Genomic DNA, 19,396 nt, shown 5'->3' with positions numbered 1-19,396 from the left:
AAGATGAAAAAAGGAAAACAAATAAAAAATTTTTCCTTATGAAACTTATTTACGTACTTTCCTTAAAGGTATAAGAAAGGGGGATAAGATATTACGGAAGGGAAGAAAACATGGTTCACACTCGAAGGTATCTTACGTTAGTAAGTGACTTACTTACTCTTACTTGACTTATTTCTTTGAAGAAGATGGAAAATAAAATAAAATTGATCTCAATGAATACGAAATTGGTAATTTTGGACCGAAAATATCATCGTAGCTATTTTTTTTTCCCAAAAAGTATGAAGGAACTTTTCGTATTGTTTGGTTCTCTTTAAAACTTTCAAACTCGGAAACATTTTTGGATAATAAAGAGGATAAGTATGTTTCGAAGAATTCAAGCGTTAATTTCCAATTTTTTTCAATATTTTTCTCTAAAATTTAACTTTGGTATTCTCAACAATGCATGGTAAATTTCCCATAAACCTATATATAGTTTGGTGCTTATAAAAATCATAAATTCTTCGTAATTAAGTATCTATCATATTCCACACAGTAATAATGACCAATGATCAATAATTTTTAAACCAAATTTAGTATATACCAGCGCTATAATACCCAGCGCTGCCCGGGTTTTTCTTCAATTTGTGGGAGGATTTAAAAAGTGACAAACTATTATAAAGACATAAACTACAGTACATAATACTAGGTGTATTAAAGAAGTGGCAAACCATTGTGAAGGAATATGCATGTCCAAAACGCATTTCTAGGGAAGCTACGGAAACCAAAGTAAACATTCCGAAACGGATTTTTGAGGAATAGGAACCATTGTTGCCCGACAGTATTTTGCCCATTTCGGGCATTTGCCCAGCTATGACGTACATTTTAAGAGGCCAATCGTTCAATTCGGGCCCTGTTTAGTATATATGCAAAATTTGGCGACGATAGATCTAAAATTGCAGATTTATATTTATATATACAGAAAATCAATTTTATATACATAGATGTTACGATAAATGTGATAAATGCGTTTATTATACGTAATAAGCTGTAATTATCGATACTTACCAAGAGATTTGATAAGGTTGATAAATTTCCCTAAATTTATAACTTTTACTGGCGATTATACATAATATCGAAGCGTCGCGTCGTTGGTAAAAATGAAAAAATGTACTAGATACAATACATTTATGAATTACCATGTACAGTATATATATATATTTCATAATTACATCGAGGTACGACGGTAAAATATATTATCAGTATATTAGGTTATGATAGTGGGATTTTTTACTATTATATCGGGTACGATTTTAAAATTTATCATTGTATCGGGGCACGATCATGAAATTTGTTATTATTATATCGGGGTCCGATTATATCCATCACTCATACTAGACTCATTAGTAATATTTCTTTTTATATTTATCAAATTCACCAATTACTCTAGGATAGCGGTTCTTGACCTATGGTCTATAACTAAAGGCACAGTTGGTTATTTTATATATAGTTCTAAGTAACTAAAACATGTTTTTAGGGCATTAGAGTAACCATATCTAATTGAAGAAATGCAGGAAATCGCAATATAAAATATGATGTAAATTAAAACCGAAAAATGAAATTTATGACAAATTTGCTAAAATTGCTGAAGAGTCGGGAATTAAGAGACGGCTGGAAATCTAAGTAAAATGTATTTCATGGACACAAAAGCATTCATCATTACAGAGGACCACTTTCGTAACGGGAAACTGTGACCCTAGGTACGGCAAAATACGGCGCAATGCTAAAATCACCACAACCATTGCCATTAGTCGACAAAATCATCAATTGTTATTGAAATCGCTGAAAATCATGAATCAGTTGAAAGACTACGGGGACTAGCTTTGAATTGAAATGTATTTCATTTGAAAAAAAAACATTCAACGTAACAAAATATGCAACACCTAATATGAGTATTTATATTTTTAGTATATAATCACATAGTATAATTTATATGTCATGAAAGTTATCTTCTTTCATCATTTTAAGTAAAGATTACAAATTCGAATGAGCTTCGTTGAAAAAAACGGGGCAATTGCATGAAATCGGAACGAACAAAAAGCACAGGAATGTTCCGTAAAATACGGGGCGTATGGTCACGCTACTCATGCTGCAAGTTAAAAGTCCGTCGAATTGTCTCAGTTATTTTACTGGTCCTTGGACTGATAAAAGTTGATAAGCGCTGCACTAGGGTATGTATAATCACAGATAAAGGCGATAAATGTAAAGTATTTATAAAATTTACCAACGACACTTGGGTATTATGCATAGTCGCCCGTAAAAGTGATAAATTTATCAAATATATCAAGACGGTTAGTGAGTTTGCCTAATAACAGTTTTTTTATGTATAATTACCGATTTATCACATGTAACGTTACATACATTAATTTATTTATTTATTTATCGTTTCAAAATTATTTTCCACTCTAAACAAATTTTCAGAATTAATTATTTTGCTTGGGGGGACGGTATTTGAGCACTTTCCCTTATGTTTAAAATTTTAGGATTTAATCCTGACTTTCAGGAAAGCATTGAACTTGCACAACTTAGAAGAACAAATTGAACTTGTAATTTCTAGGAAGTATCAAGTCACATCTGTACAAGAAAACCGAACCTGCAAATTTCAGATCTTTGAAGTGCGAATTAAATTCGTGAGTTTGAAGATCAACTCAAACTTGTAATTTGATATCAATCTTCATGCCGACGCAAACGCTTCGTTAATTAGATACTTAATAATTAACTGAAGCTACAACTAACCTAAGCATTCAAATATCAAATGTTCCATTATATTTAATTAAAAAACAAGTTTTAATCTCATTTTACTTACAGCATTAAAGTTACTTATTATTCTTGATAGCTATTTCAACAAGTCTTGAATCTAAGTACTGACTAATTTAATGATAATTAGTTGGAACAAAATTTCCAATCCGAATCGATGTTTTTTTTGTTATTTATCATCCATCGACGCGCGTAAAGTTTCTTCTTCTTCCATGTATATCAGAGGGAGCATTTAATTGAAATTACTTCCTCAGGATCTTTCAAAATCGAGGTTTGTTTGTTATAACATCAAAAAGCTTGATAGAAAATTCGACGAGGTCTATTTGGACTTTATTCGCATCAAATATCTGTAGCATTCATTTTCTGAAATTTTTCAGCAATTGAAATGGAGATCTTTGAATTTCCGAAATAAAATTGGTTCGATCGCATTTATTTCAGTCGATTGAGAGAATACATTGAATACCCTGCTATTTAATACCGGTAATGAGTATTCTCTAATTATTTTGGGACGAATGAAGACAGGAAAAAAAAAACACGATGGTAAATAGTGTATAAATGACACAAATTTAATTTGAGTTTACGCGACTGCCTTATTTGTAGATTTCATGTTTAAATTTGTTAGGTACGTCTTTGCGATGCCACTAGAGGTTCTATGGCGCTTTACTATTCATCAGATTTCCAAATTATAAATGCATCAAACTAAACCGAAGTGCATGCATTGAAAATGTATACAGGACGATTCAAGTTGTTTGTCTACAGGACTATCGATACAGCCGTGAACATTAGAAGTGTACTATTAATTACAAAAAAAATTTCAAATGACATGCAGTATCTCAAAATTGATATGAGGGGTCGTATACATAAAAGTTACAGAAATTAACGTTTTATAGTCTCCGTATGCTAAAAATTCCAACCAGAGGATTGGTCTGTGTCTCCCTTGAGGCCAACGAAAAAGTCCACGTTTTTAACTGCAATATTCACTGAGCTACTTGAATAAAAAGGAATCGGAGAAAGTTTGTAAAGAACAGCATAAATGAGGGAAAGAAGCGCTGTCTGTTGCTTTTATGCTGTTATTTCTCAACTTTTCTTCAATTTTTGATTCAAAATACATCAGGAAAAGAGAGACAGAGCAACAACCTTGCTTAGTTATTAACGTGTCCACTGATATCAATTCACTCGTTTTCCTTGTAAATGTATATGAAGTTTTAGTGGTTTGTTTGATTCTTTAAAAAATTTCATCCATGAGCGCTGCTTTTTTTTTAAGTTAAATATTTTATGTCACTTAGCAAGCGGATCAAGGGATTACCAAGCCTAGAATAATCTAGAAATTTCAAAAAATTTCAGTACAGGTGTCTTTATGGATTTTTAGCATGCCACATACATATATTCTGTTCATAGCGAGACTTTACCACGTACTAGTCATCACGATAGACAAGATTGATTCTGATTTTGTCTTGTCAGGACGACAACTTTCTAAAGTTGGAAGTTGAAGCACAGGGAGGGGAAGCATTGAAAATTTTGATTTTTTTTTTTTTTTCGTTATACACTGTATTTTCACTCTCAAATCTGGTACAGGGTATTTTTTCAACACCTGTTAAGCATTTTTCAAACTAGAATCATACCTCTACGATGGTCGGTTGATGAAATAAACTTCACTTCCAGGACACCTGTATATGCTAATGTTTTCCACTAAAATGCTCTTTTCTCAAAACTAAAATTTTTGTTAGAGAAGGAACATTTCTTCCAGAAAATGAAACTTTGTGTGTGATCTCTCAACACTATACAGGGTGATCCAGAAAAGATGGGAAAAACCATCAAAGAATGCAGTCTCACATGAAACGCAAACATGCTAGCACGTTTCGAAACGACCGCTCCGCAAACTTTAAAACGGCATCCTTGTTGAAATTTATCGGGGGAATAAGAGCACCATGTATCCAAATATAACCCGGGGAAGAAGAAACCGTATGAAAATCTGCGTCGCAGTGAATAAAAGGCGCGGACGCCAGGCCTGTGAAGTTATTCCAGCGTGCAACCGCTGTAACAGTTATAACCTACGTGATAATGGCACACTTTAGTAATTCTGAAAAAAAGCAGACATGTATTTCATTCACGGAGCTGCAAACGGAAGTACCACATGGGCAGCACGAATGTACGGTGAGCGTTTTATTCACAGGTGGTTGCTCAATCCGAATAAATTTGCGCGCTTGCATCAGCAGCTGTGCGAAACGGCATCCTTTCTTGCTTCTCGGTCTTATGCAGGTCGTACAAGGTTGTGACGCAGATATGCACACATACGGTTTCTTCTTCTTCCCCAGTTACATTTGCATGCATGGTGTTCTTTTTCTGCCGATAAATTTCAACAGAAATGCCGTTTTAACGTTTGCGGCAACGGCCGTTTCGAAACGCGCTAGCGATTGCGTTTCATGTTAGACTCATGCATTCTCTGATGACAATTGTTTGTATTGGGGGTGTACTATCACCTCTTAAAGTTGTTCTCCATATTTTCTGAATCACCCTGTAGCGTTACATACCTTAACACGAAGATTTTTTATTGAAAAATTTTTGTGGCACAAGATATAGTTAAATTTTGCTGATTTTTTAAAATGTTGAAGTTGAAATTCGAGAAAAAAAACCAACAATTAAATCCTAAATACTCATGTTAAATTGTATTAAAATATCCATAGTATTTGAGAAAACAAAATTGGGTGTTTGAAGTGAATAGAAAATTTTTAAATGTTCCTCAAAATGAAGTCAAATTTTTCCATAGCAAATCATGGGAAGCCAAGATCGTTCACCAACCCCCTTAATTAGTCAAATTATTTTAAAAAAACATATTCAGAAACTATGATGTGTGCGAATTTTTAAACACCCAGTATAAGAACTCTACCTTTACAACGAACGGATAATAAGACAAAGCCCGAATCGCTACTTACAGGACACCTTGTATACACGAGTACACGTAAGCACAATTACATATTTCCACGTGCCATGCCGTTGTTTCACGGAAAAAACGAAAACTGAAAATTAATTTATACGAAGTAACAAGCAGTGTTGCTCCCAAGAGAGATTAACGAAAGAAACTTCACAAGATAGGATCGAACGAAATATTGCTCTCTGTATAAGCATATCTCATAATATCGTCTTGAAAATGAGCGAGACATTCATTATTTCAGTTTGTTTCTTGGCTTGCTGTTGTTGTTCTTGTTTGCCATCCCTTGAGAAGTTTTCTACCTGAGATGCGCTCGAGAAATAATCAAGTCAGTTAAGAAAAAAGGAATCCTAAAAACACGGGAAAAAAATTATTGCTCTCAAAATCAAAGTCCAATTTCTTCGAGTAAACATTGAACCATGATTAGTTCAGATTTTTTTTTTTCCTTCGTTATTTAATAACATAAGAGGAATTGAAAAATAAATGTAGATTTCCGTCTGACATTTTCGTGCAATTTGATCTGTTTCAGGCTTAACATTAAGAATTACGCCAAATTATTCCCTGGTTTGATAATAATCCAATTATCGTTTCTGAATTTCTTTTTTCGTTTTTCCTCTCCGATATTGGAAACATAAAGTAATTATAGGTATTACGTACGGGATGTAACTAATGAATAGAGAGCCCGGATTATACGCAAACACATAAGTGCATATGCAATTGCATATGTACAGTCGAATCCCGTTTTAACGAATACCATTATAGCGAAAATCTCGTCTTAACGAACACTTTTCTAATCCCCCCCCCAAACAAGTTTACATAGGAACAATACTAAGTAACTTGGAATTTCTTTATAACGAAATTTCGTTTTGACGAAGTGATTCCTCCCGTCTCTAGGCGTTCGTTATAATGGGATTCGAATTTATATGCATTTTTCGTAATTAGCGCATATAAAAGCATAGAATAAGCATAAGCAGAAAACATTTTAGAATAAGTGCCTAATATTTAGCATTTTTGGATTAATCGCACTGTACTAATATCCGTGAGGTCACACATTTCTAACTTTCATCAAATTTCTACAATTTTTCCAAGAAAAAACTTCGCTATTAAGTATTGTCATTTTTAAGCATTTTCAAATGAATATTTTTTCACTTCCAGAAGCACGTCCTTCATTTTTTGCTCATATTTATTAGTTGTGATGCATATTTTACTTTTATCCTATGTTAGGCCATACGTTAGTGCTTTTAATATATATGTTTGTCATTTTTGCGCAATTTTTTTTCATTTTCAGGGAAACTTCAGCATTTTAAATGCATGTTTTTCTTTCATTTCACGTATATTTTTATTATGGATACTTATAAATACCCTTCGGGACAACTCGAAAATTTTTTTTTATGCGTGTTTCGGTATTTTTAAATGCATATTTCCACAATGCTATGAATTTTTCTTCTCATTTTTTGAAACTATTAAATGCATCTTTTTTTCGTATATTTTTCAGTTCTATATTTCGGCATGTTATACTCAATGGACTTGTTTTCATTTTCCGCACATACTTTCGATCTCTCAGCATTTTTTCAATGCATTTCAGCGTTTATTGACTACTTTTTACGAGCGTATGTTCCGAACTCTACTGATAATGCTTCAACGGTAATATACAAGGTGCGTTCCATGAAAGAATAAAATCATAAAAAAATAAAGAAATATAGCTACAGAAAAAATTAATTCCTTTTCATTGTATCTTCCCTCGGATCACATGCAATGTGTTTAATCTACTTTTCAAGGCAGGTAGAGAAGGCTTTTTCTGGAAGCTGTCTCAGTGAACCATACGCTGAATTGAGTAATAATCCCCACACGAAGTTTCTCCTTAAACATCGGAAATAGATAGAAATCATATGGTGCAAGATCCAGACTATGAGATGGGGATTGTGGCATGATTTCACATATTGCAATTACGTGTTACGTCTCAGTGATGAAAAGTTTGTGGCAACACATATCGAAGCGTCGTGAATCGGTAGAACATTTTACGCTACATCACGAGGCCGCTACTGCACATTTTTCTCACACACAGGAACACATGAAAACAAACAAATTCGCTGCGGAAAGCAATTTTTAAAGCCACGAAATATTGTTATCAATGACACAACAGTTGGCTATTCATCGCCTCTCGTGCTTCCTGGCGATGTCTATAAAAATTTATTTCCACCATCCTCTAAGGCCGGGATTACACCATAAATGTTTGATAAAAGATCTTTTATAAAACTTGAAAAATTTAACCAATACGCCCATAGGTTACATTCGAGCAAATGCAACCAGTGATCTTATTGTTTGAATTTTTCAAGTTTTATCAAAGAGATTTTACAAAACTTTTATAGTGTAATCTCGGCCTAAGATACTAAGCGAGAAAAAAAAAATTTTTTTTTCTTTGTCTGGTAAGTGTACCTGTTCATTATGTGTTGTTTAACTGACGTCACTCTAAAGGCCGAAACACACTACACTGATGTGACGTGATTTCACGTAATGTCAGAGACATTGAGAATTCTGATTCCTCTAAATTATGTGACGTGGAATTGCACGCATCATAATTTCCACGTCACAAGTTTTCCACGAATCAGAATCCCCTACGTCTCTGACATTATATGATAATCACGTCACGTCAGTGCAATGTGTTTCTGCGTTAAGACTCTACGGGGTTGTTGGACTTTTAAATACTCTATTGGCGTTCAAAATATTAATATTTAAAACTTGTTTATGAGTGATCCATTATAATTCCGCCGGATTTTTTTTTTATATTTGTGTGCATATTTAAATGATTAGAATAAGCGGTAATTTTTTCAAAACTTTTCGAAGACGTTACCTTGGTACCTTTTCTTGTTACAGGGCATTCAAATATTTCGTCAGCATCGATGGGGGAGGGGTTTCCCCCGATTTTGTGACTTTTGATGACAAGGGGGAGGGGGGTTTGGATGATGCTGACGTCATCTTCCTTTATGAAGATGTAAAATATTCTTAATGGCATCTTATTCGGTACTCCAAAAATGGAAAACCTTTAGATAGTTATTGGGCACCAGAACTAACATTCTCCCTATTGGGGGAGTTAGGAGACTTATCAGAGTACCCTACAGAGCCAATTTAGTGATCTCTAAATGTTTCACGGATCGTTCAAGTGCTCTGGAAATGCGTCCGGCCGCATTATCCGTAATTATGCTATGGATCACTAAAGTAATCTGGGAATGTTCTGTAACTTGAGTGATGTAGAACCGCACTGGGGGCCGCTTAAATGCTCTAAAACTGTGCCACATGTAACTCAAGGAATCTCTAAATGTGCCACGGATCGTTGAAGTGTTCTGGAACTGTGTCGCGGGTTACTTAAGTGATCTTTGAATGTGAAAGTTATCTTTGAATCCTACTTCAGTGATCTGAAATGTGCCACGGGCCACTTAAATGCTCTGGAATTGTGTTCATTTTTACAAAATTAGGTTTGGGGGGACAAGCCACATCAGATAACCTTCAGAGCCACAATTGGTCTTCGGGTCAAGAGTTTACCATATTTGGCTTAAAGGGTGGGTCGCAATGAATTTCTTAAAACCGAAATTTTTTCTTACCCTCCCAATAGCATTGAAATTAACAGAAATCGATTGTAATAACATACAATGTTTTTTTCTTTCCAAATTTTGTTTATTTTTTTAAATATCTTTCGCATTAAAAATTTTGTTTTTCGTGTGTGGGGTAGGCACACGAGCAACCCTATGCCCCCTTCCGCGTACGTCTCTGATCCCACCAATTTACGTTAGGAGGTGGGGGCAGTGCTGACGAAATTTTGCTGACAAGGGGGGGGGGTCAAAAATGGCTAAACATTTGCTGACGTAATACTTGAACGGCCCCTTAGCAAAACCATCATGTCACAACAAGCTTAAAGTCCGGATCTCTCACCACGTGATATTTGGCTGTTTTCGACGTTGAGGGAGAAGCTCCATAGCAGAAATTTTAATGAAGATGCTGCCGTTACTTTTTTGTTTCAGCTCAGGTGCACTAAGACAGAAAATTCCTTCTACTTACTTCAAAGAGTAGTTTGGCAGATGGGAATATCACATGTCATATAAGGGGAGATATTTCCCAAAAGGAATAATTATTGTTCCGGATAATTTTCCACAAGATTTCGAGATTGCAAAACAAGAAGCGGTTCGACGGACAAACACAGATTTATTTACAGAACAGCAATTTACACGTATTTACAGGCTAATCAGAGAGCTAACAACTTTCTCTCAACGGTCAAACACATCTGACTGAATCTCCTTGTGCCTGTCTAGCCTCTCTCAGTGTCTCTGAGTCTCCATCTTGCGAGCGCCACGGTATTTATAACCCGGACAGAAACTTCGAGAAATTCTACAAATTCTATCTTACAGTTTCCTAGTCGGCGGCGCCACCATACGGAGGGGCGGGACTTTCTAGAATGTTCTCACCAATAACATCTCTATCCGATAAACCGAAACCAGCAAGAACCGATTTCGATATTTCTGAGAGCCATCGAACAAATCGCGCTATCTATCGCCTACAAATCGTAACATTATTTTTTGCTCTACCTATATTTCTTTATTTCTTATGATTTTACTCTTATAGAACGCAGTTTGTAATATCAATTCACGTGTTTTTCTTTTCTTTTTTATTAATGACAATAGTAACTGTTGCTAAATAGATACGTCATATACGTTTCACATTGTGAATAGGGTGTAATATTACTGCTTCCGAATCTCATAACCGGAGTACATGATATGAGAACAATTGATTAATTGAAGCAAGAGCAATTGAATTAAAGATACTTGAGGTTGGATCTCATTAGATGATCTCTTGTATTCCCCAAAACCGAGGAGGTTGTTTTGTATGCTGTTAGTGCTTGCACGTTTTGGTACGCTGCCCTTAAATCACTGAGCGTTTTGTTGCGTTGACGCTTGTCTATTGCTGCCATGTGAGATATTTCTTTTTTCAAGCCGAGCACAACTCAGCCATGGGCAATTTACTACCTAGTGAGTTGTGCCGGAAGTGTAAGTATGTGTACCTAACAGTCTGAGTGCGTTTCTAGCGTTGTGTATGATTTTTAGTGCTGCCATCTATATCTCAGAAGTGAAGTGAGGGAAGTGTAATGACTGAATATTTGTACTGTTTGTAGGACTGTTGCTCTCTGTGGCGAGACTTTTTAACGGGGTGCTATATGAGATAGCTGACGTCGACGTTGTTGTCCACGGCAGTTGGCATGGACCTTTTACCTGAATCTAGGTACTCATGTTAGACCTACTGCACTATGGCGTGTAACAATCATAGTGCGTGCGTGGCTTCCGATATTAAGTAATCCATACGTCGAACTACAGCAATTTGCCCATGAAAGTTTTAGATCCGTCGGCTTGATAATGATGTGGCTAACTCTGACTGTTCCCATGAGAGTAGAGCGTACGTAATGTTCGTGTGGGTCATGGACAATCAACTTCGCATATTTTGCGTACCGCCAGTCGCCTCTAATTAAATCGCTTTTGAGTGAATAAAATTTACACTGTACTTCCGAACTGCTGCATTTTCGTTAATATTCGTCTTTGTAAACACCTATTGTCTCCCTCAGCAATTTTTATCAATTTTATTGATCAAAATGCAATTTGCTCTACCTGGAGATGCAAAAGTGCTCTACTACTACTACTATTACACAGCACATGCAACTAAATAAATATTCCTCTGAGAAACTTCTAACGAATCGGTGCGGGTCGGAATGTGCGGTGCGTAGTTGGTGTGTAAGGAACGCCTGTTACGTGTATATGAAGTGGTACGCCATCTGACTTCGGAGCAAAAAATTTAGTAGGTTATTTTATTTGCATATATGCGTGAATTTCAAATGTTTTAGACCTGAATATATGTGCAGCCACTTTCCGACGATTCTTGTTTCCGATGTTTTTGAGTTGCGAACCGACATTTTTGATGCTCTTATACAGCGAATTTTTTTTCTAAGTAAACCCTACTTAATATCTCTCTCTCCTTCTTTCTTTTTCCCCTTTCCCTCCAAATTTAATTGCAAAAATATACGTTTCGTGTGCCTTCGTCACATTCCATGTTATTTAAAACCATTCCGTACATCGCAATTTTTCTACACGATCTTTAAGATCACGTGCACCCATAACAACATCCAAAGTAAGGTCATGTGTTTGTTTTTGTCATCAAAGGGCGCCCCTTTTTATGACAGGCAATAAAAACCTCCCATAGAGCCGAGATTTTTTTCAAACCCCACACGAAATGCAAATCATACAAGTCATACAGGAAGTACAAGAATCGACAAACGGTTTTTTATTGGCGCCTTGGCACCACCACCACCACTACCACAACGTGTTTTCTCAGTACATCGACCGAAGAACCAGTCGTATAAAATGCTATTCCCAGCGCAATCCAGTATATTCAGACATTCCCGCACTCTAGATTATTACCTTAGTTTTTATTATTATGTTGCAGAATTCCAAAAAAAAAAAGGATTTTATAACGTATACGTGTTCTGAATATCTGTCAACTGTTCCTGAATGCTGCACACCTTACGTCATCACTTTGATCGATATCTATTAACAAAAGACTTTTTCTGTACATATATTATTTCCGCAAAATTTACGGATACACACACACACACACACGTAGGAAACGCGAATCCGTGAGATTCATACAGTAAATCCCCAGCTGGATCATTACTGAATATTTCCTAGGCGCCATCCGTATGTGTACATAGAACACCTTTCTTCCGCTTCTGTCTGTGTGTGTATTGGATTCCGATATTACTATCTGCAGAACTTTCTGGAAAAGAATCATGACTTCCGTTCTGGGGGAAACATTCCTGTATTCTAACTATGGTCTGTAATATTTAAAAAAGAAGAAGAAGTAACGGGAAAATGTGCAATTTAAAGGTTATTACACGTTATACATTTGTAATGTTAATGTCTAAGAAAGTTATTGGGTATGAAATTCCACAAAATCTAGGTACCTCTTTGCGTGTAGTTTCATATTTTAACGTTTAATTAGTTTTGTTTGAATATTTCGCGTTTGTTTTGGAATAAAATTTCCGATATTCAGTGGGAATAATGTTCCGTTTTTGTTGGGGGTTTAACCGTTGGTTTCAATTTGAATGGAAATTACGTGTCATTTAAAGAATTTATTTCTTATGGATAATAGCAATGTCTGGGGTGTTTAAATTCTGTGGATAACTTATGAAGATAATGCAATTTACTCGAGGTAAATACATTTTCTATACAGACATTATAACGTATTGAGAATACTTCAAGCGTATAAGTACGGAGTGGTTGTAATTAAAGTTGCGATTTCGAAATGCTGTTAAATAAGAACCACAGGTTAGAATGGCTTGAAAATTTGTATGATTACTCCTCTTCCGAAATTCCTAACAAGATCTTAGGCCGCCTCCTGTCTCAACGAAGAGATAGCGGGGGGGGGGGGGAGGGGTGTCGAAGAATACCTCAGCCGTGCTGATATTAATGTGTTGTGAACCTAACGTGAAGTTTGTTTCAGTGTAATAATTGTTATAGTGCTGCCATCTGCCATCAGTTTTTCTAACTATGCGTGAAAATTGATGATTGAATTATTTTCTCCGTTGTAATCCTGTGACGATACTTTTTAGTATGAATGCTCTCGAAGAAATGCCATCATTTTCGGAGAAGGGAAAAAAGAGAAAATACTTGAAAATTTACCGATAGGTGGTGCTTTACTCGTGACACATGGGAAATCCGCTCGCAGGATGGAAACAAGTCAGCCGGTGCACAATTCGATTAACATCGCTAGATTTCATAATTCATGGAAACATCACACAAAACGAATACAGTGAAACCTTGCTACAGCGATAATCGATATAACGATGAATCCCCCTGAATGATTTTTTTCTACCACCTTGTTTAGGACCGAATATAGCAAGGGTTCTTAATTTTTTTTTAAGCGACCAAAAAAAACATACATACATAGCACAGTTCTGTCAGCCAAGTTCTTTGCTTTCTTAAGCGTGTGAGGCTGACCGCTGTTTCAGCCGCAGTCTCTTTGATCCCCTTTGGTTCAACTGACTGAACATTATTACTTGTTTCTCCCCACCATCGCTTCGTATTTGTTGTTATCCTTCTCCACAAACTCAACTGTTTCTTCCACAGAACCAGACTTCGATCGACCCTTCTAGGAGGCTCCTGCGAATCAAATTTTAGTTGTGTGTGACCCAAAGGTGAAAAAAACTCTTTCAGTAAGTGTATTTGTACGACCAATCTCTGACGCCCTTCGAATCAAGTTTGGTCGGAATCCATAGCTCAAGAGCCCATGCCTGTAAATGGATTTGAACGACCCATCTCGGAGGCCTTGCGACAAAAGTTTGGGGTCGTGACCTATAGGTTGAGAACCCCCACGTTATAGTCTAATGTTGAACTCTTCTACGTGCAACAAATCACATTATCACGATAAATCCCTTTATAACGATAGTTTTTGTAGGAGATTTCGAAACTGCTACAAAGCTGTTCAAACTAATACAACTGTTCCCTTTTTACGAGATTCGAAACTGTTATTTTTTTTACATTTCACGCAAAATTATCCCCCAATATGTTTTTAAATTCCTCATCAGTTTATGTTGTTTCGAGGGTGTTTAACAACGGCGGTTCCACACCCTACCTTTTTCTGTGTAGCACGCAACAGTGGTGTGCGGTAAATTGCTTTACTATAGAATTTTATCCTCCAAAACTTCTAAAATATGTTCTATAAAAATAAAATATAAATTTATGCTCTTAAAAAACAGTAAATATGTCCTATAAAACGAAAAATATGTCCTAAAAATGTTTCATTCCAATCTGGGAAAACGTTGGTTTTAGCAAAATAATATGATCATGACAAGTGCTGATGCTGTCTAAATTATTTTGCACTATTACTTATTATATGAACAAAAATTCTTCGTTTTACTAAGGCTGGGAATACACTATAAAAGTTTTATAAAAGTTCGTTTATAAAATTTGAAAAATGCAACCAATAGGCGAATTAGTTAAGTTCGCTCGAAAGTAACAGATGTGTTTATTGGTTAGATTTTTCAAGTTTTATAAAAGAATTTTTATCAAAGTTTTATAGTGTAATACAAGCCTAACTCATCTCATCCAAACAAAATTTCCTTTTACAGCAAGTTTTTCCCTACAAATTCAGAATTAATTGGCTGCCATCTATAGGTAAAAATATCTACCCAAGTACGGTATTTAGCTTTAGAAAATCATTGCACAAAATTAGAATAAAGAAATAAATAATTATTTAATTGATAAAACTCTCAAAATTTCAAAAAAACGCTGAAGACTTTTTATCATTACTTTAATTTTTAGCTCCCATTTACCAATTTTAGCCAATTTTCCCCACGAGTTGCCATCACCGACATCGATTCAAATGATTACTGTTTACAACCACACAGCAGTATTCTTGAAGGACTAGTTTTTTTATGCTCCAAAAATTCAATGGCATTGCTGATTGGTCGAAAAACCTGAATTTCAGGATTTTTTACCAATCAGCAATGACGTTCCATTTTTAGTGCATGAAAATCCTAGCCCTAAGAGTTCTCTCGTCAGAGGCAGGAACCGCAAAAACCAGTCTGAAGCGGCATTAGAATACCGAAGCAGAAATTTATTTTTTGTCAAAAACTTTGAAATATGCAAAATATGCCTTAAAATTGTGAAAATATGCTCTATCGTGTAAAAATTGCAAAATATGCAAAAAAATGCAAAGACAGAAATATGAGACCTAATGTGTGTGATAACCTATTTACAACGATATTTTTTAACCAGCAGAATATTATTATATCCAGCTTCCACTGTGCCTACGATTTACACAAGAAATGTTATCCACCCCGGTCTGATACGAGAACGAAACGCAAAATACAACCGATCAGACTGTGTGTTTTGCAAAAGATCTGGTGGCGATCTGCGGAGGGGTATCTCAGTCACATCGCATCCACAGCATTGCCACCTGCACACTCTGATCTGTTGTCGAACACGCAGATAGATTGATAGATAGAACTGCTCACAACCCCGGACTGATGCAAAGAAACTTACTTCCGTTACCTCAAAAAAGGCAAGATTGTGTCGGAAAAATTAGCAAAGATTGATATTGGTGACCTCTTTGCCCCGAGCTCGCAAGTATCAAACCACTCGCGTCGTTCTCCCTATAAAGACAAGTCGATGTAACGGACAAGCCATTTGACTAAAAATTTATAGCTGAACCCCATGACCATGGAGAAAAATTGCACGTGCGCCCAGTGGCACATAATGGCTGGAGACCTAAGCTGGGGATTTTAAAAGAAGTGAGAAGAATTGCGGGGCATGTAAGAAGATGAAGTTGACATTCGAGAATGATCTAAATGCAAAATATATACAAAATATATACAACGCCTCCACTGTGACGGGTAACGAGGAAACAAAGCCTCCCTCCGCAGTGCTGAGCAGTGTTGCTTCCCTTTCTTTTTACAGAATATTGTCTAACACGCAGTTTCACACTTCCAAGTCGTTGCAGAACACGGTGGACACACACTGAAAATTTCTTGTGTCAGTCGAACTTGTTTTGTGACTTCGTTTTTGTGATGTCTCCCATGAATTATGAAACTTTCGATATTAATTGTATATTTTGTCCTGACTGACTATTGTTTCCATTCTGCGAACAGATATCCCGTTTTTACAAATACAGCGCCGCCTATCAGTAAATTTTTATTTGCTTTACTTTGCCGAACAAAATTACATTGTTTCAGATGTATTCATGAAGATTTTAAAGATTTTCTGATCATCAATTATTAAAATTGCAACTTCAATGATAAAACCATCTTGCACTGTATTGTATAATTTTTAAGCACAGAAAAAATTTTTATGAATAAAATGGGGTAATTACTATATCTAAAGCATTCACTTCAAAGCATAGTTGTACTGATTCCACAGTTGGAATCAGCAGAAGTGGTGGAAACCCAGTTGGAGAGGATCACGAATGAGGTGCTGGCATGCGTCAAAGCAGCAAGTTCTACGAAACTTAGAAGACATAATCCACTAGCGCTTCCATACTTCCTCAAAGAAAAGGTAAGAGAAGAACAGGTACAGAAAATTGTTTCAGAAAACCATCAGATCCATATTTTCACTCAGCGTACAACAGAAGAAAAGACGAAACGAATTATCAAGAATTTCCTAAACCAGAGGTTCGATGAATGTGTCATGGAAGCTAAGCCAGAAGATGGGTGCGTGTACGATATTTATAAAAGAAAAATGGAAGAGAGTCACTTTGATTCTCCAAGCGATCCATAGCGACTGATGTTTGAGAACGTGCAGAGAGTGGATTTTCAGTGGATCTAAAACACCAGTTCTCTACAAATGACATTTCCACTTCAGAACATCGGCAGCGAATAAATCAAGTAGTGAGAGAGTACTTGAAGAACCCGCTTCCATTGGATCACGCAGTTTTGCTACCATCAGCTCGTTAGGGTGATCGAATGCCTTCAACCAGCTAAATATTGTAAAGATTACTCTGTCGCAGCCAGCTCTTTTAGATTACAGTCGAGCTTTTGATAAAATTTAGCATGAAGGGCTGTTTTTCAAAATGGTAAATAGGAGCTACCCCTCGATCATAATCATTTTCTTGGGTATATATGTATCTTTTCGGACCTTTCAGGTCGAGATAAACGACTCAATATCAGAAAAAAGACGTATAACCGCAGCAATTAGGTTCAAATTTTTGCCCGATGATGATCTCTCATGGATGATTATCCTATTGTACCAAAGGGTATCCTGGGTTTATACGCTCAGGGCTTTATATTAACTTCAACCGACACAAAGCCCTTGAAAGCGTTAAGTATTCTCCAAGAGCTGGTCACAAATGTCGAAAATGGAAGCATACAACCGTGCGAAGTTGAATGTGAACAAATGTGTGATGCAAGATATACAGAAGACTGGATGTTGTGAAGAGATGTTAATTTGAGATGTTAATTTTTTTTTTTAAATTAACATCTCAAATAATAAATATCTTCACAATATCCAGTCTTCTGTATATCCTGTACAAGTGGAGAGCGACATTCATGTCATAAATGTGTGATTATATGGCTCGCAAACCGATACATCCCATCAACCACAAAGATCATCATAGAGCGACAAGATATCATTCGATCGACTCAAACCAAGTGATTGAGTGTCCCCCTGGATGAAAGACTCAACTTCAGGAGCCATACGAAGAACAAAATCAAAAAGGCTCAGATCCTCTTGGAGAACCTATTGAGTTTCTGCTATCCCAAGTCCAAACTCAGTTTGAAGAACAAAGTTTTGATATACGAACAAATCGTTCGTCCAGTGTTAACACATGGTACCCAGCTCGAGCTTTCGCATCTAAGAGCAACATGTACAAATTAGAACGATTCCAGAATCGCGTCCTCAGGCGCTTCACTCTGGAGCACAAAAATTTTTCCGCCTCATCGATCTGCACAAAGATTTCAAGGTCTCGTCCATGTATTCCCCACATCAAGGAACTACCTCGAAACTTCTTCAAAAAACAAGAAAGGTCGTGTCACCAACATCTGTGAGGGATCTAAAATTATGATGCTTGCGAGTTTCTGAAACATCTAAGGTTTATATAAACATCCTCGACACAAAATATGTATCCGAATTGTGAAAAATATGTGTACGGTTATGTATACATGTATATATATTTTTGTGAATATATATATATATATATATATTCAAACATTCAATACTTCATCTTTTAAGACAATGTTTAAGACAATCTCATGAACGAAGACATCAAATGTGTGACAAACTGGTAGATAAGACAACAAAAACATCCGCAACAAAATGTGTTATTTTATTTCATTTTTTTCTTTTCCTCCGTCAAATTTTATCATTTTATGGCATATTTTATGCTAATGTAATATTGTGTAGAACGTTATTCTGCATAACGGTCACAGATTATACTGTATATTAGCATGAAATCAACTTGTGTTGATGGACCATTTCTAACGAGTGTCTTTGGATTGAGTAGCATTTTATAATATTCGAGAGTTTAGGGTATCATAACATCCGCTACTTTTGTTTTTCCTTTTATTCTTTCCACTGTGTTGTTTTCAGTTTCATCTCGATGATCACTCATTTTGCAAATCCCCTTCACATACCACCCCTGGTGATCTATCAGTCTCCAGACGGCCCGTAAAGGCTAGGCGGCGACGGAAATGTTCAATTCTGGTCTGGTCAGGTCGATCGAATTTGATTTTTCCTCGTCGCTTCCTAGCTCCAGGGGGCTGCAGGGCGACTTGCAAACTGCCCTTACGGCTATGGAGATGGTTAAAAACAAGATCATGCGTGTTTGTATTAATGTGGAGTGCTTGTAAGTGAAATAGAAAGTCGAAAATACAGTCCAGGTAAATGCCACTGTCAGAATATTAATTCAGGTCTTCGTCTAGAAGCCCAAGCTCAACGACAATAAGTTTCCAATCAGTCAACTCAACTACGCAACTAATGGAATTAGTTTGCGTAGCAACCTCCATTAGCAACTATTGGAGGGGGGAACACACCACGTAAGCTAAACTTGTAAATTGTGAAGCAATAAAGGCCCCATATGTGACGATCGGATAATAGAAAAGTAAATTGGCAAACAATAAATTGCGTTTATAAACTATTCAAACCAATG

General features: G+C 36.2%; 1 protein-coding gene across 1 annotated transcript in view; it reads left to right on the top strand.

Moving 5' to 3' along the window:
• Nucleotides 1–17,031, top strand: part of LOC149079228 (uncharacterized) — a 45,085-nt gene extending 28,054 nt beyond the window's left edge. The window contains exons 3-4 of the mRNA XM_089240420.1: nucleotides 14,343–14,422; nucleotides 16,639–17,031. Of these exons, the coding sequence (XP_089096546.1) occupies nucleotides 14,343–14,422; nucleotides 16,639–17,031 (473 nt within the window). The remainder of the gene's footprint in view (nucleotides 1–14,342; nucleotides 14,423–16,638) is intronic.
• Nucleotides 17,032–19,396: the final 2,365 nt, after the last annotated feature.

Source organism: Pholcus phalangioides, unplaced genomic scaffold, assembly GCF_987345545.1.
Source record: "Pholcus phalangioides strain wild (caught in Gottingen) unplaced genomic scaffold, Ppha-v1.0 ptg000012l_1, whole genome shotgun sequence".
NCBI classification, from domain to species: domain Eukaryota; kingdom Metazoa; phylum Arthropoda; class Arachnida; order Araneae; family Pholcidae; genus Pholcus; species Pholcus phalangioides.
The sequence above is the reverse complement of the archived record's forward strand: the minus strand, read 5'-3'. Positions and strand labels throughout refer to the sequence as shown.